The 24,401-nt window shown below is 32.4% G+C and overlaps 2 protein-coding genes across 8 annotated transcripts in view; one reads left to right on the plus strand and one right to left on the minus strand.

Annotated features, from left to right (window-relative positions):
* LOC309615688 (uncharacterized protein) overlaps positions 1 to 24,401 on the plus strand; it is a 426,392-nt gene that overhangs the window by 385,148 nt on the left and 16,843 nt on the right. The window contains exon 6 of one of the 4 annotated variants that reach the window (XR_014236965.1): positions 18,725 to 18,825. The exons of the other annotated variants lie outside the window; for them this stretch is intronic. The gene's annotated coding sequence lies outside the window, so the exon portion shown is untranslated. The remainder of the gene's footprint in view (positions 1 to 18,724; positions 18,826 to 24,401) is intronic. 4 annotated transcript variants of the gene reach the window in all.
* The window catches only part of POSTN (periostin), a 34,241-nt gene continuing 18,310 nt past the window's right edge, over positions 8,471 to 24,401 (minus strand). Inside the window, exons 15-23 of one of the 4 annotated variants that reach the window (XM_082365388.1) lie at positions 24,287 to 24,354; positions 23,516 to 23,561; positions 20,486 to 20,566; positions 17,326 to 17,415; positions 16,560 to 16,649; positions 15,716 to 15,793; positions 15,251 to 15,334; positions 10,827 to 10,868; positions 8,471 to 9,274 (exon numbers count right to left, since the gene is read on the minus strand). In XM_082365388.1, the coding sequence (XP_082221514.1) occupies positions 9,237 to 9,274; positions 10,827 to 10,868; positions 15,251 to 15,334; positions 15,716 to 15,793; positions 16,560 to 16,649; positions 17,326 to 17,415; positions 20,486 to 20,566; positions 23,516 to 23,561; positions 24,287 to 24,354 (617 nt within the window). In that variant the 3' untranslated portion in view covers positions 8,471 to 9,236. The remainder of the gene's footprint in view (positions 9,275 to 10,826; positions 10,869 to 15,250; positions 15,335 to 15,715; positions 15,794 to 16,559; positions 16,650 to 17,325; positions 17,416 to 20,485; positions 20,567 to 23,515; positions 23,562 to 24,286; positions 24,355 to 24,401) is intronic. The other 3 variants (XM_082365389.1, XM_082365390.1, XM_082365391.1) reach the window with 3 other exon arrangements.

The following is a 24,401-nucleotide window of genomic DNA, read 5'->3' on the forward strand; positions in this document are numbered from 1 at the left end:
ACCTAAATAATTCATGCATAAAAGTATTTCTCATCAAAGACTACTGTAGCATAAACTGTGTTAATTTTTACTTCAGTCTTTTCCTACTCTTTGCATTAATTTTTCCAATACAGTTCCTATGTTTGGCAATAAAACTGCTTAGGCAAAACTGTCATAGTAAAACAAGACCTAGGGATTTTATTTTCTTTTTATGCTCATTTTCCTGAAGATGTAATTACATTGGGGCTAAGAAGATAGTGAATACCAGAGAGCAGCTTTGGGTCTGCAGAGATAACAATGTAGTAGTTATGTATGGTTCCAGCAGGTTCTTTGCTGTCTTTGTCTGATGGCTGCGTATGTGGACCCCATCCATCTAAAGTGTGTGAGAGATGATCATTTTATTGTAGTAAAGGAGAAGCAAACAGAAATTGTGGCACAAATATTTGAAACTCAGGTATTGGTGATATATAATGAACTTAAGAAAAAATTGAATTGAGCTCTCCTAGAACAGGAAAATTAATGATTTCAATTTTTTTTTAACTAAATGGTATATCGTTCTGCCATGTTAAGAAAAAAATCCAGTTTGATTTTTTTTTTTTTTAATTTTTTTTATTTACTTATTTATTTATTTATGGCTGTGTTGGGTCTTCGTTTCTGTGCGAGGGCTTTCTCCAGTTGCGGCAAGCGGGGACCACTCTTCATCGCGGTGCGCGGGCCTCTCACTATCGCGGCCTCTCTTGTTGCGCAGCACAGGCTCCAGACGCGCAGGCTCAGCAATTGCGGCTCACGGGCCCAGTTGCTCCGCGGCATGTGGGATCCTCCCAGACCAGGGATCGAACCCGTGTCCCCCGCATTGGCAGGCAGACTCTCAACCACTGCGCCACCAGGGAAACCCCAGGTTGATTTTTATAATAGAGCCTTAACCTAATAAATAGTTTCTAAAGTTTAACAAAATTAAGTTGGGATTAATTTTCAGGAATAATTCAGTCAGGAAGGACTTATTAGAATTCCTTCAACTGAGCTGGATCCTTAATCTACACATTGTTTACTGACCCTGTTTCTGTCCAGTTTTTTTTTTTTTTAATTCTCATGGATTATTTCTTATATTTTCAAGCTAATTGTTCTTACCAACCCCTTGAAGGTTGTAATTATGGAATTTTTTGATTTATCTTTCATGAAGTTCCATAATTACCTTTTATGTTTCAGATTTTTTTCTGTATTTCCACAACTTTTTTGTGAGACCTCATTAAAGTTTAAGAAATTCATTAGTTAATGACTTTATTGCTAAAAATGAAAGTCGTCCAACAGCCTTATTCACATATGGTCTAAGTTTTCCAAGTGTTGTTTTTAGAACCTAGGTTGGCTAGAAAATTACTAGCCTTTTCTCATCATATTGTGTAGAAATCTCACCAATGAATATTTAATGTTTGTAAAACATTACAAACATTAATGTTTGTAAGATGTTTTGTAAGACCTTTCAGAGACTCTCAGAAGTGAAGACAATGAGGCTATTTTCAATTAACATAACTAAGTGCTTAAAACTTTAAGAAATGTTATTTTCAGAGTTTATAGATAAAAATAAATAACTGTTTAGATGAATATAAAAAGAAATCTCAATAAATAAAATTCAATTACCATTTTCCTTTAGACAATTTTTTTAACTGTCTCTCTAGCATTTTTTTTTTAACATCTTTATTGGAGTATAATTGCTTTACAATGTTGTGTTAGTTGCTGCCGTATAACAAAGTGAATCAGCTATATGTATACATATATCCCCATATCTCCTCCCTCTTGCGTCTCCCTCCCACCCTCCCTATCTCACCTCTCTAGGTAGACATAGACAATTTCTTATCTGTGTATATGTGAGTGCATGTGCACATTGAATAGCAATGTTAGTAGCTGTAAGATATTTCATCTTGAATTCTTTTTCTGTTACTTATGATAGATCTGTGTGCATCCCATCAACATGTTTCCATCTGGCTCTTCTTATGATTAACATTTTCCAGTTGGCTGCTCCTATTTAGAGTTGCAGTTTATGATTATGAAATGGAATTAATATAACTAAATTAAATTAGAGAAGATCTTGCACTTGCAGGAAAAGTGGAATAGCAGGAACCAGATTTACTCTCCTGACTAAAACAATTAAAAAAAAAAAACAACAAAGAAAAATTTCCAAAGAATGGTATTCAAGAATGGTGTCTGGGCATCAGGCAACAAATGACAGTGATGCCTGAGAGTCAGGAAACAGGTGAAGTGAGCTCTATGATTGTCCCAGTGTTCTGTTCTGAAAGACTTGTCAGGTTGCAGTACAGGAAGGGAGAATCCAGGGGGAGCCTGGCTGACTCATGGAAGTGATGAGATAGAGCTGGGTGTAAAGGGAGACTAAGAAGGCTAGAGTTCACAGGACAGAGGACCAGTGTAAAGAGAGCTGCACAGAGAGAGAACTTTAAAGATATGCAGAGGGCTTCCATGAGTATTCAGCAGGGTAATCATCAGCACATGATTAGAAATATTAGAAAATTATTAGAAATAATTTATTAATTATTAATCACATTAATATTAGAAAACTAATAGAGAACAGAGGATAAAAACATCTGAAAAGATTAGAGGAAGCAGTACCTCACATTCACACAAGGCCTAGAATAGCACGTGTTCCCACCAGTCAGATTGGAAAACCTCATAATTCACTGGGCATTGGGAAAAGTACTCAGAAGGACCATGCCTAAATAGCAGGGAATAATTAGCCGCAGACTATACACAGATCAGGCACTGCCTAACAAATCTTAGGAGCAAGACCCGAATGGACTAAACTGTTTCGAAGAAACTTAACTACATCCTAGAACAATATTCAAGAATATTTGTAGGAATGCAAAATATCTAGCATCCAACAAGAAAAATTTACAGTGTCTGGGAACCAATCAAAGTTTACTAGCATGCAAAGTTATATATGGGGAATAATGAGGACAAAATTCAATCAGTTAACTGACTCAGAATTGGCACATTGTTAGAATAACAGAGAACTTTGAAATAGTTACCATAATTATATTCCATATGTTCAAAAAGTTATGGAGAGACGTGCAAGATATAAAAAAAAGCCAAATTGAATTTCTAGAGATGAAAACTATAATGTCCAAAATGAAAAATTCAGGGAATGGATTCAGGGTCAAGTTACACATTGCAGAAGAAAGGACTAGTGAACATGAAGACATAAAATTAGAAACTCTCTAAAATAGAAATGTACAGAGGAAAATAAAAGGGGCAACAGTGAGCTATACAACAACTTAAAAGTAGTCTAATATATGTAGTTAGAATCCCAGAAAGGAGGGGACAGAACAAATCATTGATAACTGAAGAAAATAAAATTTGATAAAAATCCTAAAATCACAGATCTAAGAAACTCAATACATCCTAGGAACAAAAACATAAGATAAACCACCCCAATCCACATCATAATCAAATTTTACAAAACCAATGGCAAAGAGGGTAAAAAGCACATATTAAATACAGAGCAAATAAGAATGAGACAAGCAAGAAAACAGTGAAATAACATCTTTAAAGCATTATAAATCTAAAAAGGCAATCTGGAATTGCATATCCTGCAAAAATATTTTTCAAAAACAGAGACAAAATAATGATTTTTTTAGACAGAAAAATTCAATTTATCGCCAGCAGATCTGCACTAAGAGAAATGTTAGGAAGGGGAAAATGATACCAGATGGAAATATGGATCTACACAAAGGAACAAAGAACATGAGAAATCATCACTACACGTGTAAATAGATATTTTTCTTATTATTTCAATTTCTTAAAAAGATAATGGAACTTTTAAACATATTTAGAAAGAAAATTAGAAAGTACTTTGAATTTAATTTAATTTAATTTTTAAAACATGTGAAATGTTGTGAGAGACCACTAAGCAATACTTAGTGGGGGAATTTATACCACTAAAGTATAGTATTAGAAAAATGAAAGTTTTTAAGTCAATGACTTCAGCTTCTACCTTAAGAAATTAGAAAATCAAGCTCAAATTAAAACCAGATAAAGCAGAAGAAAGACAATAATAAAGATAAGAGTGGAAAATAGTGAAATAGAAGATAGGAACACAATACAGACAAACATACAAAATCAAAAGCTTATTTGAGTAAATCAATAAAATTGATTGATGGCTAGCTAGATTGGTTAGGAGAAAAAGAGAGAAGACACAAATTTCCAGAACTGGGCATGAATGAGGTGACATCACTAAAGATATTTAAAGGATAATAATGGAATATTTTGACCTACATTGTGCCAATAAATTTCAAAATGGTGTAAAATGGACAAGTTCCTTGAAAGACACAAACTACCAAATCTCATTCAAGAAAAAATAGATAATCTGAGTAACCTTATACTTATTAAAGAAATTGGATATTTAGTTGTTTCTTTAAAGAAAATTGCAAGCCTTGATGATTTCACTGGTGAATTCTATCAAACATTTAAGGAGGAAAATATTATCAATTCTATACAAAACACTTTCTAAAAACTGAACAAAATTCTTCCCAACTCATCTTGTGAGGTCTACATTACCATGATACCAAACTCAGACAAAGAGATTACAATAAAAGAAAAGTATAGACCAATATCTCTCGTGAACATACATGTGAAAACTGTTAAAGCTTTCATAAATTGAATATATCATGACCAAGTGGAATTCATCCCAGAATGAAAGAGGTGAATGGAATGAAGGATTTACATCCAAAACATTCAAAATTAATTCCATTCAATTCACCATATTGTCAAACTGACAAAAACAAAAACCCACATGATCATCCCAACAGATGCAGAAAAATCATTTGGTAAAATTCAACATTCATTCCTGATAAAAATTCTCAGCAAACTTGAAATAGAAGTCACTTTCTTCAACCTGATAATGGAGAACTATGAAAAAGTAGTGATGCTAACATGAAACTAAACATCATACTTAAGGCTAAAAGAATGAATGAATGTTTTCCCTCTAAGATCATGAAGCAAAAAAATGCCCACTCCTGCCATTTCTATTCTAAATTATACTACTATTCAATTTCAACCAATGAAATAAGGCAAGAAAATATTAAAGGTATTAAGATGGCAGAGGAAAAAGTAAAATTGTCTTTATTTGAAGACAACATGTTTGTCAATGTAGAAAACAGGATGGAATCTACAAAAAGTCACTAGAACTAATAAATGAGTTTAACAAGTTTGCAAAATACAAGATCAATACACAGAAAATAAACAGTCAGCAATTGAAATTAAAAAATGCCATTTATAATACCATCAAAAATATCAAGTACTTAAGGAAAATCTACAAAAGATGTGCAAGACTTGTACACTTAAAATAATGAAACATTGGTACGGTAATTAAGGAATACCTATACAAACAGAGAGATATATTTTGTTCATGGTTTGGAGACTCAATATTGTGAAGATTTTGATTATCCCCAAATTGATCCATAGATTCAACACAATTTCAAAGTCCAGCAGATATCTCTTTTTTTTGGTAGAAATTGCCAAACTGAGTAAAAAATTCATCTGGAAATGTAAAAACTTAAAATAGCCAAAACAACTTTGAAAAATAGGAGCAAAGTTGGAGTACTAATTCTAACAGATTTATTGATTTATTTCAAACCAGTCATTGTGACATTTCAATTAAGATAGACAAATAGATGAATGGAAGAGAATAGAAAGAAACAGAAATATATACACAAATATATGGATTTTTGACAAAGGTATAAAAGGAAATCAGTAGACAAAGGATAGTCTTTTCAGAAAATGGTGCTGGAATAATTGGCTTTCTATAGAAAAAAAGAAGAACCTCGGTTCATACCTTGTACTATAAACAAAAAGTAATTCAAAATGGATCATATGCATCAATGTAAAACCTAAATCTAATAAAAACTTCTAAAAGAAAACATAGAAAATTTTTGTGACCTTTGGTTAATAAAAGATTTCTTAGATATGACACCAAAAGTACAATCCATAAAAGGAAAAAAAAAGAAAATAGGCTTTGGTATCTTCAAAAACAATGCTAAGAGAATGAACAGTTACGTCCCATGCTATGAGAAAATATTTTCACCTTATATAGCTGATAAAGGACTTGTATCCATGATATATAAGGAACTCTCAACTCAATAATAATAATTTTTTAAAAAACAACTCAAAATTGGCAAATGATTTGAACAGACACTTCACCAAAGAAGATATACAAATGTCAAATAAGCAGATGAAAAACATACATTAGGGAAATGCAAATTAAAACCACAATGAGATACCACTACACACCTATTAGAAAACCTAACATTAAAAAGACTGACCATGTCAAGTGTTGGCAAGAGAAACAGGAACTCTCATGCACTTCTGGACGGAATGCAAAACAATAGAACGCCTTTGGAGTTTGGAGTATGATTTGGCAGTTTCCTAAAGCTTTAATCCTATACCTTTCGTCTGGTCCTGCCATTCCACTCCTACATATTAATCCAAGAGAAAGGAAAGCCAAAGAAGAAGCCATGCATACTATGTGATTCAGTTTATAAAAGGTCTAGAAAATGCTGTTGTCTATAGTGACAGAAAGTAGATCACTGGTTGCTTGGATACTATGGTCTCAACAGAAATCTCTATAAAGCGATATTTCTCAAAGTTAGGGTGGTGGACCTTGTGCATCAGGACTGACTAGAAGGGCTTATTTTAAAATTCAGCCTTAAATTTAATGCCACTTATGCAGAGGATGGTTAGAAAAAGAGCTGAAATAAAGTAGTGCAGAGTAAGCACAATTTCAAAAACAGATGTGTTTGCTCTATTCAAGTTTATGCTTGCTGGGTAATGGGCATGTGGTAAGCTGATTGATGGCCTGATTTAACAGTACAGTGCAAAATAAGAAAAGTTACGTAAATTCATTAAGCCTCATGTTTTTCTTATGAAACTGGAGATAATAAGACTCTTGAGAATTTTTAAAGGAAAAAATATTGTGTGTAAAAGCACATACTACTCTGCAGCTTCGATTTGTAGAAAGTGTCCCAGGAAGATTGATATCTATCTACCTATCTATCTATTGATCTATCTATCTACTTACCTATTTTAAATTCTTATTTTGCAGTTTTAAATTATTGTTTATTTTCATATGTTTTAACCTTCTTTCTTTTTATTTGTATTTGTTTATTTCTATTTTATAAATAATTTCTCTTTAAATTTTATCTTTATATTTGCTTATGTCACTTGGCTGTCTTTTCCCAGAGACATATGCTAGATTTTTGTATGTATACTCTCAAATACTGATTTTTTTTCTCCTATGGTACAAAAAAACCCATCAGGGCCTTAAAATTAAAGGTAACAGTCTTTAAAAAAAAAACCCTCGGTTTCATGCCTACTGTCTCCGATGACCATGTTCAAAGTCGAACTTTGCAACACCTGGTTCATTATCAGATGCAAACCCTGAAGGGAGCTAACTGAATGAATCCATATACTCTTTGTTCTATGCAATCAACCTGTGATCTTCCAGAGCATTATTAACAACATGCTGTCTGTCTGGAATAGCCATCTGTGTTGATGATGATGTAATATAGTCTACCAGCACCATCTTACGTAACCACCTCCTTTGAATCATTTTGGTTAAATCACAGCCACACTCTGTCCAGTTTAGATTGTAGTCCAAAGATTCTCTACATGAGTACTGAGTTGGTAGGACATTTTGTCTCTTGGCAAGGGCTCTAAATGCTAGACATAAATCTCACCACTGTCCACAGTAGGAAACATTCTGGAAAACCCAGGCTATCCAGGACTTCCGCAGTTAGTGGCACCATTAGAACTTTATATCTCGCTTCCTTACCTCAATTGCTCCTCAAAGAACCAATGCTTTTCAGCTACCTCAAATCTTTTCAGATCCTTTAGTATTACTCTAGTGCTGAGCCTCTGATCCAAGAAGTATCTTTAGTTTGGTCTTCCTCAGTTTTATAGTCTCTCAATGACCAACTTTCAATGCATGATATAATTTATCACACTATCACAAGTCAGTTTCTCAGCAGTATGGGTTCTATTCCCTGTCTGCTCTTATCTCTAGTCCAAGATAAGGATGACATTTGTTGAGATCTGAGTAGATCAAACTGATCTCTTTATCATTCTCAGCAAACAAATATTTTTCTTCCCCCCTTTTTCATGCAGTAGACCCTTATGTTACTTCAAGTCTCTGTTAAGGGCATCTCTTTGGCTCCTTCTATGTTAGCCTAAGCCTAGGAATAATTAATTGAGGTATTTGTGCTCCTGTAGTGCTGTTTATTCTTCTGTTATAGCCCATGGTACATTGTGGATTATTGATTTGTCTTTTTACCCTTTGAGGACAGTAGTTGTCTAATTCATCTTTTGAATCCTCATAACTTAGCACAGTTCCAGGGTTATATTATGTACTCAGTTGATGTTTAATTATTGCTTCATTGTATAATGATTATTTATATATCATAATAGTTTTAAAAATTTGAAAAACACTAAATTCATTCAATTTCCTTTAATGAGTATTTGTTATAAAAAAAAAAAAAAAGAGGTATAAAGTCCTGTTCCCAAGTCCAAACCTCTTATTAACTTAAACCTTGAGTTTTTTGAATTACCCAATTTGAAGTAATTCTTTTTATACCTGAAAAATGGATTTATTGAAATGTTTGAGATAAAAATATGTATTGCAAGAAGCATAAGACAAACATTTCAAGAGTACAAAATTAGTTGTAGAAATAACATAATTTTCTGGTAAACCCACATTGTATTACAAATGTGCAAAGCTTTTTGATGTAAAAGTTTTGGTTTTGACATTTTTTTTTAATACTGAGCACCAATTTTTATTTATCCATTTCCCGTTGAGAGGTAACCCCTTGCATGCATTTTATCTCTCCATTATTCAAGGTTCAGTCTTCTCAAGGGGTAACAGCTCACCACTCTGAGATCTGAACTGTAATTAATCCAGTGGCAAGGATTTTCTCTCATGGATTCCAGAGTTAGCCAGAAATTTTAATGTCAAGATGTAAAAGCCTGTAAGGTGTTACGTTTCCCTCAGATTCTATCCCACAGGAGGCTAAACCCACAATTTCCCTCCTGTTTCTCATTCAGAAAAAAAAAATACTATATTTGCATTCAGAATTGTTCAGTGATTGCTTTTTAGTGTTGGTGGTTCATTTCGTCATGTCAGCGTAACTCTCATATTTTTCCTTTAAGATCAGGTTGTTGATTTAGGGCTTTGTAAACTTTGTTGTCTGGTGTCTGGATTTTCACTGAGGACGATCTTCCCTTGATCGTCTTCTAGATCCTGATTAGGAAGAAGGGAGAGCATATAGACTGTAAATGTGATGAAACTATAGTGTTTAAGAATATGATATTTTATGCATAACTATATCTATAAAAGACCATCATTTCTTATAATAAATGTTAGATTATCTTTTCTTAATAATATATTCTGGTTATGATGATGAAACCAAGTCCTCTTTTGATCAAAGGTATATGAAAATAATAATTTAAAGTGATGATTTTAGTTCCTTAGAAAATTTGGATGAATTTGCATGTTTAGAAGAAATCTGTGATAAAGCCTTCAGTTAAAAATTATGTGTACAGCATAAATGTCCTGCGTTAGATGAATGGATAAAGAAGATGTGGTACATATATACAATGAATATTACTCAGCCATAAAAAGGAACAAAATTGGGTCATTTGTAGAGATGTGGATGGACCTAGAGTCTGTCATACAGAGTGAACTAAGCCCAAAAGAGAAAAACAAATATCGTATTTTAATGCATATATATGGAATCTAGAAAAATCTTACAGATGAACCTATTTGTAGGGCAGGAATAGAGATGTAGACATAGAGAACGGACATGTAGACACGGGGGGGGAAGGGGAATGAGGGGCTAATTGGGAGATTAAGTTTGACATAAATACACTACCATTTGTAAAATAGCTAGTGAGAACCTGCTTTATAGCACAGGGAGCTCAGCTCGGTGCTCTGTGATGACCTAGTTGGGTGGATGGGGGGTGGGTGGGAGGAAGGTCCAAGAGGGAGGGGATATAGGTATACATTTAGCTGAGTTACTTCATTGTACAGCAGAAACTAACACAACATTGTAAAGCAATTTTACTCCAATAAAAAATAATTATGTGTACAATTGAGTCTTTAGTTTCAAATGTCTAGATTGGACTGGGTTAAAATCAGATATGCCTATAATGCATTTATAAGCCTTCAACTTCTTTTGACTATTAGTATATAATTATCTTAGAAATTCCAAACATGTAATTGTTTTAAGTTCCACAAGGAAATCTTTGAGTTTTGAATGCATCAGAATGTAAGGTAACCTATGTGGAAGATTAGAAAATGCACATAAATAAAGTTATAAAGAAAATCATAGTGCATGGGTGATATATACATGTATATAACCTACACATTATATCAAAATTTTGTACATACCTTTATTAATCATTTTCTGTATGTGTACAGTAGATACAGTTTGGAATTTATTTTTGTCTCAAACTGTAGCCTCATTTTAAATAATAGTTTCACAGAGTTCAGGTCTACCTGCTACCTATTTTTGCTCGACTCTGGTATTTAAGGGTTTCTTTTCAAATTAATTCTACTTGAGTCTACCCCAGTGGTTCAGTATGTCTAGCACTTTACATGAGTATAATTGCCTTTCTTTTAACATTTGTTTTTCTTATATTTTATTAATAGTGAAAGATTTATTTTCTGATTCGTATCATCAAAATACTTTGCTCAAAATAAAATGTATTAGAATACTCTCCTTTTCTTTGGTTTGTCTTAATACAACAAAAGGTTTGTCATATATGCAAATTACCATAGTCAATATATTTACCTTGAATTCTTCTGTTGGCTTGTATCTTCCTCACAGGTGTGTCTGAAATTAAATAGCTTTAGTTAAAAATACTTTGAAATTATGGCTAATATGAGACAGGAAACCATAGTTGAGCAGAAGAGTATAAAGTTTTAAATAAACATCATGTAAACATGTAGATTTCTTTTGGAATAGTGAGACTTTTGCACTGGCAACAAACAGACATTTGTTTTCCATATATCATAATGAATGTTTACTATTTGCAAAACATATTGTTTTATTAGGGCATGTAGCACCCCAGATGATGTTCCATATTTGCATGGAGTGACTTACATGACTTTTTCACCCTTTTTATGAAAAGCATCACTTTATGATGAAAGGATGTCTAACATTCTATAAAGTTTAGCAGAAGTATCTTCCCAGAGATATCCACGCATTTTTTCCAGTCATTCCTATTTGTGATGTATCAGACTTCTGCCTCTGTAAAATTCTCATTGTAAATTAATTTATGATCAACTTATAATACATGAGGACAACAAAATATCATAACTCTAGAAATATACCAGTAAGCAATTCAGGAAGTGTGTGCCAACATACTCCCAAATTTAATTCCAATCCTACAAGACCATTTAAAATTTAAGTAGCTAAAAATAATAAAAGCTTTCTTATTTTAGAATTTTAAGTGTCTCATAACAATGCAGTTTTTTGTTGTTATAGTTGAAAAATACTTCCCAATTCCTCATTTTTCTTTTAACTCATTGACAAGACCACTTGGTCAACCTAAATTCACATTTTCATTCTGTCGTTGGACATTTGAGATCAATGAATAAGTGTGGTCCCTATAGCGGCTTTGTTTCTCTGCTTACCTTCTTTATTTTTTCTCCAAGTTTTGACTTCTTGATTTTTATATATCATCTATACTCAACAATGAAGTCAAAATTTTTGTTTTATATATGTATTCAGTGCTCTGAAATCCCATAAAAAATAAGACATGAGACTATCACCAACAGTATTTTGGGCTGTATAATATCAAGTTTTAAAAAAAGGGAAAGAAACATTAAGCATTTTTTGAAGAATTCTGTTTCTGTCTACATAGCACATTTCCAACATGTCTTTCCCCCCCCCAGAATATAAGATACATAACCATTTAACACACTATATTAATACTATAATAAAATACAGAACTATAGAAAACCTGATTAGATTGGATAGTGAGGGAAAGTTTATGTGAGATAGAAAAGTCTGAATTATGGAATATGCTCCAGTTGATATATTTTTCTTAACTTCAGGTTTACTTGATCACAAAAAATGGCTTATGAAATATTGTCACGAAAAGATGGATCCAGTCTTTAAGCAGTGAATAAAAGCATTGTTTATAATGACTTATTAAATTCCAAAGAGCACTTATTATGCAATTTAAAACAAGATTTCAACATTACTTTTCAAAACAAGCACTTACACTCAGATTTTCTTCTATTAATTTGGCAGCATCCAATTAATATATATCCAATGAACTAACTTGTTAATTTGTTACTATTTGGCTATGATAAAATCAAAATAAGCAGTGTTCATTGTGGCAAACAAACATCTCTGGAAGAAAAGCTTGATTAAAGTGCAGAAAACCAGATTTGCTCTCAGTGGCTCTCTGCCATCTCAAACTGAATGACACTTGTATTAGGTCGTGTTTAGAGAAGCGAAATGTGGCAAGATAAATCAGTCATTGAACAATCCCACAAAAATGCTCCTCTCCACCGCATGTTTCCTGAAACATACAAAATGCTTCAGCTCACTTATTTGCAAGATTTTTGCATTTTTACATGGCTATGACTTTGGAAATTTAGAGTGTAAAGTATTACTTTGTTGACCATGTTAACGTTAATTGACCGTAATCCTGATAGTAGCTAACATCACTGAGAGTTTATATGCGCTGAACATTATTCCAAGTGCTTTTCATATATTGATTCATTTATATGTAGGTAACATTACTATCCCCACTTTTCAGATTAAGAAAGCAAGGAAGAAAAGCATCAATTTATAATACAAATTAGTTCAAGTTGGAACCCAGATTGGAAGCCAGACCTACAACCTGATCCTCTGTTCTCTACAGAAGCCATAAATCTTTACATGTTATACAGGCAGATTTGTCAAAACCTTCCCAGATAACTTTTTGTTGTTGTTCCTTTCTCCATAGCCTACGACTTTGCTGTTCTCCCTTAATTACTTTAGTAGTTTCAGTAAATGTAGTTCTATCTAAGACAAGAGTGAAAAACTCCACACATTTTATGAGAAAAATTTTTAGTTAAGTGGTCTGAAGTGTTTCAATGACAGATCATAATATTAGTACCAAACTGACCACTTAGCCATTTTAATAAGCATGACCTAAATGATTGAGGAATACACTCAGTTCATCAAAATGTACTATATGTACCACAATATGAGCAGTTCAGATAGAAAACTCCAAGCTTTGAGATGAAGATCACATTTACCTATAGATCAATTATCAATACTCTGAAAGAAAAAAAAAAAACCAATCTTGCATGACATAATCTTTATTTACACCAGCTTCTTTGTAAATTGGTGTCTCTTGGGATCTAGACAAGAGACACTTGTTACTCAGTGTTGACCCAATGGTTGACCCAATGGTTTTAAAGGGCTGGAAGAAAGAAAACTAGCATGTCCACTTAGTGTCCAGATATTAGTAACTATACTGCTTATATTGTCTTTCTTATGAGAAAAAAAAAAAAAAACCCTTGGAAATGTTTTGATAAAAACTTATGTTGTGACATTGACAAAACCAACGTGTTATGAATATGTGGAGAAACCAAATACTGGGAACTAAAGGAATCAACCTTTGGGATGAACATAAACCAGAGTTAAAGAAAGATTCCATTAGCAAAAATCAGAGTATCTTATTCTTGTAACAGGTATTATCTTCTCTTGGCTGAAGTTAGTCTTCAGTACTTAGTTCGTTATTTATAATGGACTTGTTAATGGGGGCTTATTGAAGGGGAGGAAAACATACTTACCGAAGTTTAAGCCTAAATAAATTAAAGCAATATATACAAGTGCAGTTACTAATTGGTTCATTCTCTACAAAGCACTGCCATTCTACAAAGCCGCTTACTATGGCAAGGACTGAAAAAAAAAAAGAATTCAGCTTAATTTTCATGTCTTCACGTCTTCCCTCAAATCCCTACCTTTTTCTAGTACAGTGTTAAGCATTTAGAGGTAGATGAGTAAATTCTGTATGAGATCTCACAGGAAACTGGTTCTGTTGTGTCTTTGGGAGTGTCACATATTCCCTACAGTCTGAAAGGAAATCTTGTATTTTTCAGACACAAATTTTTCTATTGAGGGGAAATTCAATCATTGGTTCAATAAAAATTATTTATTTTTACTATCACTGAACAGTATCAATACTATGTAAGAGATTCTACCTATATAAAAATAAAGAATAAGGAAACAATAATTGCCAAAAATATACACGGTCCCAAGAGAATTTACAACTTCTTGGACGTAGTACTACAATTTTTAAAATTTTAAGCATAAAACCCATTGGGACCATACTTTGGATAAACATTGAACTTCAATTTAGTGTTTATCAATTCACAGTATATTTCAAAGAGCATATTTGATTTTTCTAGATAATTTAAATACTTGTTTCTCTAAAACAATTTCTTACCTTAAATTCTTTTATTGTTAAGAAAATGAACTAGAAATTAATTTATTCAAATACCAATTACCCAAATTATACTTTATTAACATTTACTATTTCTTTGAGTAATTACCATTGAGAGTTTGTGTAAGATTTTGAATTCTTTTTTTTCTTCTTTCCTTTTAAAAGTAGGTCCTTTTAACGCCACAGGCAGAGAACATTCCATATTTTAAATATTAAAATTAATTTCATATGCAAAATAATTTACAGCTCCAGGTATAGATTATCACTCAAACTGTTAGAAGAAACAGATAACCCATTCCCAAGTATGTAGTTTTGGAAAATAAAAATACTAAATGCAATTTTTTTTGCTAGATCTATGCACTTAAAAAATTCATAAACATGCCTCTTATTATTGATGGCGCAGTGAATACATTTTTTAAAATATAAAAAGTATTTCAATTTGGGTTTCTTTAAATAACTACCAATTTTTAAAGTATCCCCCTTTCACATACTAAAAATATCTTTACAGTTGTCTGTATCAAAGCAAAAAAATATTCACTGCTCCCCATTGAACTTTTTAAAGACTGTTTAAACTAGTAATTCTTTCTTTATAACGCTTACTATAATGACCGTTGACCCAATCAGTCTGTTAAGACAGACATGATGTTGTCTTTTTTAACCCAATTAAAACAAAACAAAACAAAACCTGAATGCTCAGTCTTTAAAAAGTTGAAAATCTCAGTTATCAGAACCTGTTAAGTGGGTTAGTTGTTTCCCTTTTACTAACCTCCCTGAAGCAGTCTTTTAATTTCTTCATCTTCAAATAAATGACCATCACCACCTTCAATGAATTTGGTGACCTTGGTGACCTCTGAGAGGATACATGTTTATAGCAGAAATTGGTTTATGTAATAAAAAGGCAGGAGATGTGATGTGATATATAATGGCATCTGCCCAACAATGAATTCCAGACCAACACTTGGTTCTTTCTTGGTTTTTAGTGTTACTTTTTGATAAACCAATTTTCTTACAAAGTTGTTGAACACTATATAGCAAATATAGAACAAAACAATCAATATGACTGTCATTTGAGTTTCATTCCCTATCTTTGGACTTTTTTCTTGTGTTGGTATGGAACTAGAACAAAGGAATGAGATAGAGTAGAAAGTGTAAGAGGCTTCAAAGATTATTTTAGACTTTGATATAGATAGCTTAAAGAAATCCACATTCTTATTCTTCTAGACATACTGACCTTCTTGCAACAATTTCTTCAGAGTTTCTTCTGTTTCTCCACCACTAGTTGAAATTCTAGTGTATTTTATTTCAGGACCTAAAGGAAAGACAAAAAAAAAAAAAAAAGGTTCTGAAACAAGGCTGGTCAAACTTCCTCTGTAAGGGTCACATAGTAAGTAATTTAGACTTCATGGGTCTGGGGTCTGTGGTCTGTGTTGCGGCTTTAATTAACTTTGTCCTTTAGAGTGCAAATAGCCATAGACACTGTGTAAATGAATGGTCACACTGTGTTCCAATAAAACTTTATTTCCATAAGTAGGTGTCATGGGCCATATTTGCTGACTGCTTGTTTAAACATGGACCACCAGGGAATTCCCAAAGACTTAAAAAATAGCTGAATTCAGAATTTTAGGCTAATTCACTGATGGAAGACTGATACAGAGGTTTACTGAAATTATTGATCAGTTGTTCTATACACACTTGCATATTATTTTGGTGTGTAGATGTGTATGTGTAGACCTTAAGATTAAAGGAAAATCGAAGGAGGGAATGGTTTTTCTTCTAGGATTTAGTAACTCATTAATAAATAGCAAAGTGAAGATAGTGTATTATATAATACACATGCATATTCATAATAAAAACACATGCTTATAGATTTGTCTCAAAATTTCCAATTCAGAGGAAAACATAGATTACATATTTAGGATTAGTATTATTTCTACCAAAAAAGAAATAAAGTAACTTCAGTAACCACTAAGAAAATGACTTAGTTTCTTTAATGATTCTTATAGAGATATTTTAGGATTAAATATGGTTTGCTCTTTATAATCCAGGCATAGTTCATATACAGAGTTAAAAATTACCTGTAATGATTCGTTCTTCTCTTGTCTCTTTTTCAGTTATTTCCACAGGCACTCCATCAATGATTTTGGTGTATTTTTTAATAATTGGCTCTGAAATAGGGGAAGAAAATGCATTTGATTTATCCCCTTATGGCGTCTAAATGGCCATAAGCTAGACGTTTTAATGATTAAATGTATTTCTCACAGCAGTGCCATTCAGAATTCAATCATAATAATTTTGGGGATGTATCTCAAATAAATTCATATAGCAGAGGTCTAAAAGGTAGTGGTTATGTCCTGAATCTTGGGTAAGGGAAAGAGCCAACTAGCAAGCTAACACTCCGTGTCATACTTGTCTCTTGACTGCGGAATGAGTGTTCAGGGAGAATCCAGGGAATTATACATCATTAGAATGGGAATCTTATAAGTCCTAGAAGTGACTTATCAGTCAGTCTTATAGAATGGCCACTCTTTCTTCTAAGTACAATATGTTCTTTTGTATTGACATGATTGTTTTCATTATATTTCATAATCATCCTTGCATATGCAGAGTAATGACAGTTTTGTTGGAACTGGTGAGTTAATGGTTAAATCGATTCCAACTATATCCATTAAAAGGTAAACTATGTTTTAATTGATTGGCTAATAAGAATCCGTAACTGAGAAAAGTTTTCCCACAATTTATATAAAACAAAAGTCCAAGAGAAAACCTCAGATATTCAATATATTTAAGCCAACACTGTTTGAAAATGTTCACAGTAGGCTACAGGAAACACACAGAACGCACCTCCATGGATCACTTCAGTTACTGTTTCACCTTCTTTAATCAGTCTGAATTCAGGTTCACCTTCAATTTTGACCTTTGTTATTGTGGGTCCTAAGGCATTGTTTTAGGAGACAAATTATCATGTTAATGTAGTCCTTTAAATTTACCAGAACAGGAAATTTATTTCAACATTTGGTGTTGCTCAAATTTCAAAGTGGTTTCAGGCTTTATGAAATCAGTTTTAAACAGTTCCCACTGTCCTCAAATTAAGCAGTATTTATGAGAACAAATGACTCAGTCTATCGGTGTGCTACTAAAATAACTTTCATCTGCTTTAGCATTTAAATTGATGTTTAATTGATCCGTTTATTCATAGTTGTAAAGTATGATCATGCAAAATATTAATATGTGACTATACATTGTGAATCATACAGTATGTACAAATTTGAGTTGCTCTAATGATAACTAGTGTAGATCTTACTTTACCATACTGATATTGTCTATTACTTTCTTTTCTTGTTAAATTTTTAATTTAATTTTTAATCAGTCAATATCTTACATTTTTTATCTAATGGGCATAACACTGAACATCAAAAAAGCCCAACTTTATGCCTACCTTTAAAATATGAAATTCAGGTTTTATGAGAAAATAGATTTGAGTACTTACCTTCTATTTGTGAATGATGCACATATTTACTGATTAATAGTTAAACAGTCCTTCAAATGCAAAAGTTAAGTGTTGCATTTGACTTGCAAAATGATTTTGCTCCCAGAGAAAATCATTTTGAATGTTAGAAAGCAGATTACTACATTAGTTAATCAAGACTGTTTCTTAGAGAAGTTCAGTACATTTAACTCATACTGTGACACCCTTCAACAGTTGAATATAACTATATTTGCTTGTCTTTGAGAGGGTTTATTTGTTTGTTCAGAAATTGTCAATGTACACCATTACCCAGAATTATATAGTCTAGGACAATCTAAAATAATGAAAACAAGAGTACAGTTTATTCAAACAGTAAGTATTTCGCACCATAATATTTGATCTATGTGGTTAAGGGACACTGAGTATCAAAACGTAAGTCCAAGTTTTCAAGGTGTGGAAACTTCAAAAAGAAAGAACAGCTAAGGAGTTTAAGAACAGGAAATGAGTTAATAAAATATCCCAATAGACATTTCTTTAGTAGAGCCTCAACTGGAATTTCAGAAACATCGTCTATCCTTAAATTCTATGAAGGCAGGGATTTACTACCAAAAAAATTTTTTTTTCATATTTATTCCTGGCAGGCACCTACAAGAGTACACAGCACAATACGTGCTCAATACGTATTAAGTTGATTTATTCTTAATTCTAAAATTTGGTTAGGTACCGTTTATAAGAAACATCTTAAAATTGTGTCTTGGGGTCTAATTTATTTAGTAAGAATTCAAGAGTTATCGATGAATCAGCAAAAGTTCAAACAGTGAGAAGGAAATGCCAACAGCAATTCTAGACCTGGACAGTTGTAAATGGCCGCCAAAGTAAGTATTTGTCTCCCTCATTATGTTGCACAAAGTAAAACTTCCAAATTTTTTAACTGAAGAGTTGTTAATGCATAGGTGACTTGAAGCCATTTTTCATCTTAGTTCCCTTCATAGGAAAAACTCAAGTAGAGCTGATGCTTCATTGTGTTCCTAATTGAAGAAAAGTAATACAATAGAATCCTGCTCACAAAGATTGGGAAGATAAATGGGTTGAATGAAGAAGCTTGAAAGAAAAGAGAAGAATCTTTGAAAATAAAAATAGTACATGTGAATGATTTTTACTATAGAAGCTGTGTACAAGTGATTATACAAAATTTTAGGGAATCTAATTTTTAAAAAAGAGTACAAGAATTTAAAAATCAAGGATCATTTTATCATTTTTCATTAAAATGATCAAGAAACATTTTCTCAACAAAAATTTCTGAGATTTAACTTCTTAAATTATGAAATTCTCTTCATCACTATATAAGAGCAATCAAATACTCAAATGACAATAGGTATGGTATTTTTTTAAAAAAAGCACAGATTCCAAATACCTCAATTTTAAGTCTCAAGAATGTATAAAAATATAGATAACTAACTAGCTAGGAAATACACTTTTACATACATACTTCTAATGTCTAAGTTTTAAGTAATGACTCACTTTTAGAGGAATCAAAAGTATTCAAGAAGTTGCCATCTCAATTCGTAAAATGAGAATACCCAAATCAAAGATAATTACAATAATAGTTTTCTTGAGATTCAATTGAGGATATCATCTATTCCTTTTTTGGAAGACTGTTTTATTCTTCTTACAGAATAATGAAGAAAACCTGGTCTTTCTTCTGTGGCCAGTCACCACAGTAAGATTCTTAGACATGGAAATAATTCTGAAGTTCCGATCCTTTAGGAGTAATTAAAATATGTGAAATGAAGGGGGCATCAGAGATGTTGGAGTTGGCTAACATACACAGTAGGGGGAGAGAGAAAAGTAACTTTATTTAATGCTCTAGTCTGAAACATCAGGAGATAAGTATATATGTAAGTATATATGTCTATTTAATGTGTTATATATGTATACATATAAGAATATGTAATGTATATTATATATAGACACACATTCAGGGCTGGAATTAAGGATTCTAAGGTTTGACTCAACTGCACCAACTACTTATTTCCTCTGTTTCTGGTGGTTTAATTAAAAAATATATCATGTGTGGATGTACATCTTAAAAGCTTTCTTCAATATACAGCTTTTGTGCTCTCAGGTTGTTGAATCAAAAATGCCTGCACTTTTTGGAACACATCGCAAAAGTATAAAAGAGATTTATGTGAGGAGACTGGAAACAAAACTATAAAGAGTATACTCTCTAAAAGAGTCTAGGTGCAGGAAAAATAGCTTAGGATTTATTTGTATAGTGAGTATCTGGGTACTAGTGCTAATGCAATGGTAAATTAAGTTCAAATGAAATCAAATACAAGCAAATGTACTGAAAGTATTAGGAATGCACCATCTACTCTGCTAAATAACTTGCATTCCGCATTCTGCTGTTAAATGAGCATGCCATTGATATAGAAATATTTAGCATGTTAGTTTCAAAAAGAATGTAGATACATTCATAGAGATCAGTCTATTATATGGATTTTTTAAGGAACCATGTATAACATTGATTTTTACCTTCTGTTTTGATAATAGGCTGAAGACTGCCTTCAATCACTTTAATTTTTGGTTCCACAACTTTGGTTATAATTTTAGTTGCTGAAAGTATAGAAAGTGGAACATAAATGATGTTTACATAAAAACAACCTGAACGAAATTGTCTCTTTTTTTGGGTCTTTGTTGGGTACTGAGGTATCAGATGTGGTAATATGTTCAGGCAGTCAGATACAGGAAATACTCATGGTAATTATCTAGTATCTTCTCATGTCCAGATGATGAACTCTGAAGTCCAGTGACTTGGATTTGTTCCAGTGAAATATATACTTGCTAAGTGAGGAATTCTATCTAGAAATCTATCATTTTGAACTGCACTACTAAAGCTCTTTACCTTCTTTTGTACTTCTTGAAAATATTGGCTGCATAGCAACAAAGACAAATAAACATGATTAATTTCATGCAATTCATAATATCTTAAATTGCATTGTTGGATTCTTTCTCAATTAGAAGAAGACATTGAGAGAAAAAGACTCAAAATATTTTTCATGCATTTGATAACAGTGATACAGAAAGGAAAATACAAAAATAGTTCAGAATACTTAAATGTAAAAATGGATTCCAGCCAGCCAGACATGAGCTCTATGCAACAAATATGATATGATCATGTATTCAAATATTTAAGGTACAGGCTAAAATGGCTTTAAGTTTCAGCTTTATCATCATCATCATCATTTTTATACTGAAAGCTATGTATTTTGAATGTATGTCATCCATCCAACTGAAATAATAATAGTGTGCAAAATATATTTCAGATAGCAGCCAACTATTTGGTTGGCTCTTGGTTGTATAGATTAACTGGAAGTGTGCCTCTGGAGCCAGATACCAGAGCTACTACTGGCTCTTTATCATTTCTAATTAGAGCCTTAAAAGATGGATTCATTAGATAAAGCACTAAAGCTATCTGTGCAATCATAACAGACTGTATTGAAACATTAGAGGTGAGATATTAGCACAGTCTGGATTTCTGTCACATTCTCACTTCAGGTTTCTCAGATGTTTATCTGTGTCAACTCTTTGAATTAATATGGATTCTAGAGCTTAATTGTGACTGTGTCTCGGTTATTTCAGATTTTACATATTGAGATCTCAAATTATGAAACTAAAATATGTCAAATCTTTGTATCCAATTATTGATTCCACAGGTGGCCTGGCCACAGAGGAACCTTTCCATGAAGGTCAAATTCACAGAGGTCTCTGCTGCTACTATCAGAATGGGTTAATTACTTTTAGCTTAAATTTTCACTTCATGTTAAGGAACTTGAAGTTTAGAATGTTTATTGGGGTCCTAGTTTTGTTTCAGTCTTGCTTTTCTGAAGACTTAAATAGATTTGACAGATCACGGGCTGAGGATTAAATACTGATTTTCTTCCTCTGCACCTCAAATGTCATATATTTGACAACACATACTAAAGAGCATTTTCCCCCCTGACAATTTAAAATGTATGGTATTTGGGGGACAAGAATAATACATAGCAAGAAAATTAAAATTTTAGAGACAAGTCAATAAAGGAACATGAAAATGGAATCTTTGGTTTAATTAGTCTCAACCTCTGTTTGAACTATGCTTCAAAATAACAGCATACACGGAGAAGAGTTAAAGAAATATTCCACATCAGCATGTAAATCTCAGAGCTCTTTCAAGAGCTGTGAGTAAGTAGGTAAGATTCATTAGACTTGCATAATTGCATAAACTGTAGCTTGTTCTCTGTGAGAACAATTTAAGTAGAGGAAAATAAAGGAATTATAATATTTTGGCTCAATGTAAGCAAAATATTGCATTGACATATAAAAGGTAGTGGACCTCTCATGGATAAAGTAGAAAAGGTAAAGAAATGTAGTGCAGATATACATTTTTAGTGGAGGAAGATGACATAGCATTTCTGATGAATAGAGCCCATAAGCATTCTTTCATTTTTTATAAAGTATATCTTTAATAAGATTGTATACTTCCATACTGGAATCTAAACCATGTTGAATTATAAGTATTCCAACTAAGTCATTGAAACAGTGCTGAGCTGGCCTGATACTAGGATTGTTTATGTTATTATTACATAATTAAAATCAGTAAGAACAGCAGACCTTTTGTTTTGCTCCTTACATCATCTTTACTCCTTTTCCATGTCTAGTGTAAATATTAAGGAAAATTTTCTTAATTAAATAACAGGATGCTCATGGTATAAAATAGAATAATTCTTGCCAAGATAAATGTGGGAATTGAAGCAATGCTTTAGCTACTGATGCATTTTGAGTGTTGAATTATAGAGTCAAAACAAAATGGAAAGAATTTCTGTTTTGAAAGCTGCAATGGAAGAGAGGAAAAAAGACAAAGGAGGAAAAAGCCACATTGAAAAAGAAATACTATGAGTTACATTTATGAAAATGAAATACCTTTGCCATTGTTAAGAAGTAGAGGTTTAATTTTGATAATCTGGTAGAGTCAGGAATAAAAGAACCTTGGAATCTAGAAACTCGAGGTTTATCACCTGACAATTTTTTTGTTCCTTCATCCAATTTTGAATGGGGAAGAGTTTTTGAACCACCAGCCCATAAATATTAGACTTCTCTGACAGCCTGCCCTTAGATGGCTGAGGTCTTGAGAGTGGAATGAGCTACAAATCTTTCAGCAATGTTATTTCTGTGTCCACATATTTGAATTTTCAGATAGCTCTCGAGTGCCTTTTAGCTAGCTCTCCTCTTTGTATGTTTGTGTGTCTTTTTTCCACTGCGTCTTTGCCACGCTAGCAGTTATATCTATATCAAGCTAGCAGATGAGTGAGGAAGTGGTTCATTGGAGTTGAAGGGTATAGTCAAGGCTGAGAGGTCTCATCCAGACCTCAAGCCCTGTTTCAAGTGAGATGAGATTTGCCATTGTTTGGAATTCTAAATACCAGATTATCAATCATCTCAGTAAACACAAAGAAAATTATTGGGTTTTCTTTTTTTTTTTACATCTTGCCACTTATATGTGACAAATATTCATTATGTACTTACTGTAGACAGTTATGGGGATTTCTTTGAAGGTGCTACCACGAACAAACTGAAAATAAACATTATATTTAGTAACATGAAATGTAGTAGTTGTTTTAACAAAATCTTGGCACCATGATTTTTAATTTTCACTGAAGTAAAGACAGTGAAGCTATCATTATATTTAGTAAAAATGAAGGCTTCATATAAATCATCTTCCAATTTCCTACTCTTGGGCAACATGGCATAAAATGGTTGGATTTGTTACTCAGAGTTTTAACAATTATAGAATAGCGAATCCCAAATTAAAAGTTCATTAAATAATACTTCCTATATTGTCTGGTGCTTTAACCCTACCAATATTCAACCCAATATTTATCCTAGAATATTCCTTTACCTTTAACTATTGTGATTAGTGACAATTTCTTATAAGCAAATATTTTATCTTTCCCTTATATTCTGTAGCAAAAATATTTGATAATAGAAAAATTATAGTTTTTTATCTACATGTTTTATCTTCCCTGCTGGACTGTAAACTTTTTGAATAAAGGGCCATATCTGATTCAGCTTAATATTTCTCATAATACTTAACATTCTGCTTGGCCCCAAGTAGCTTTTATTAAATCCTCCTTAAATAAAACCATGAAGAAATGATGCCAGTGTACCATTATAATCAACAAAGAGCAATGCAATCCCAGTGTACATCTACTTATTAATGTATACATTTCTAGTTTCTTATGTTAAACCTGCAATGTCTGTTCAACACATTAGAAACACATGCAATAACATATGTACCTTAATTTGGATGTATTTGATCAGTTTATTAAGTATTTCCAGCAGCTGATCATTTCCAACAGGTGTGTCTGTGAAGAGGAATATTAAATGAATATTGTAAGAATGGATGAAATAA

This window comes from Balaenoptera borealis (assembly GCF_965194805.1).
Source record: "Balaenoptera borealis genome assembly, chromosome: 18".
Lineage (NCBI taxonomy): Eukaryota > Metazoa > Chordata > Mammalia > Artiodactyla > Balaenopteridae > Balaenoptera > Balaenoptera borealis.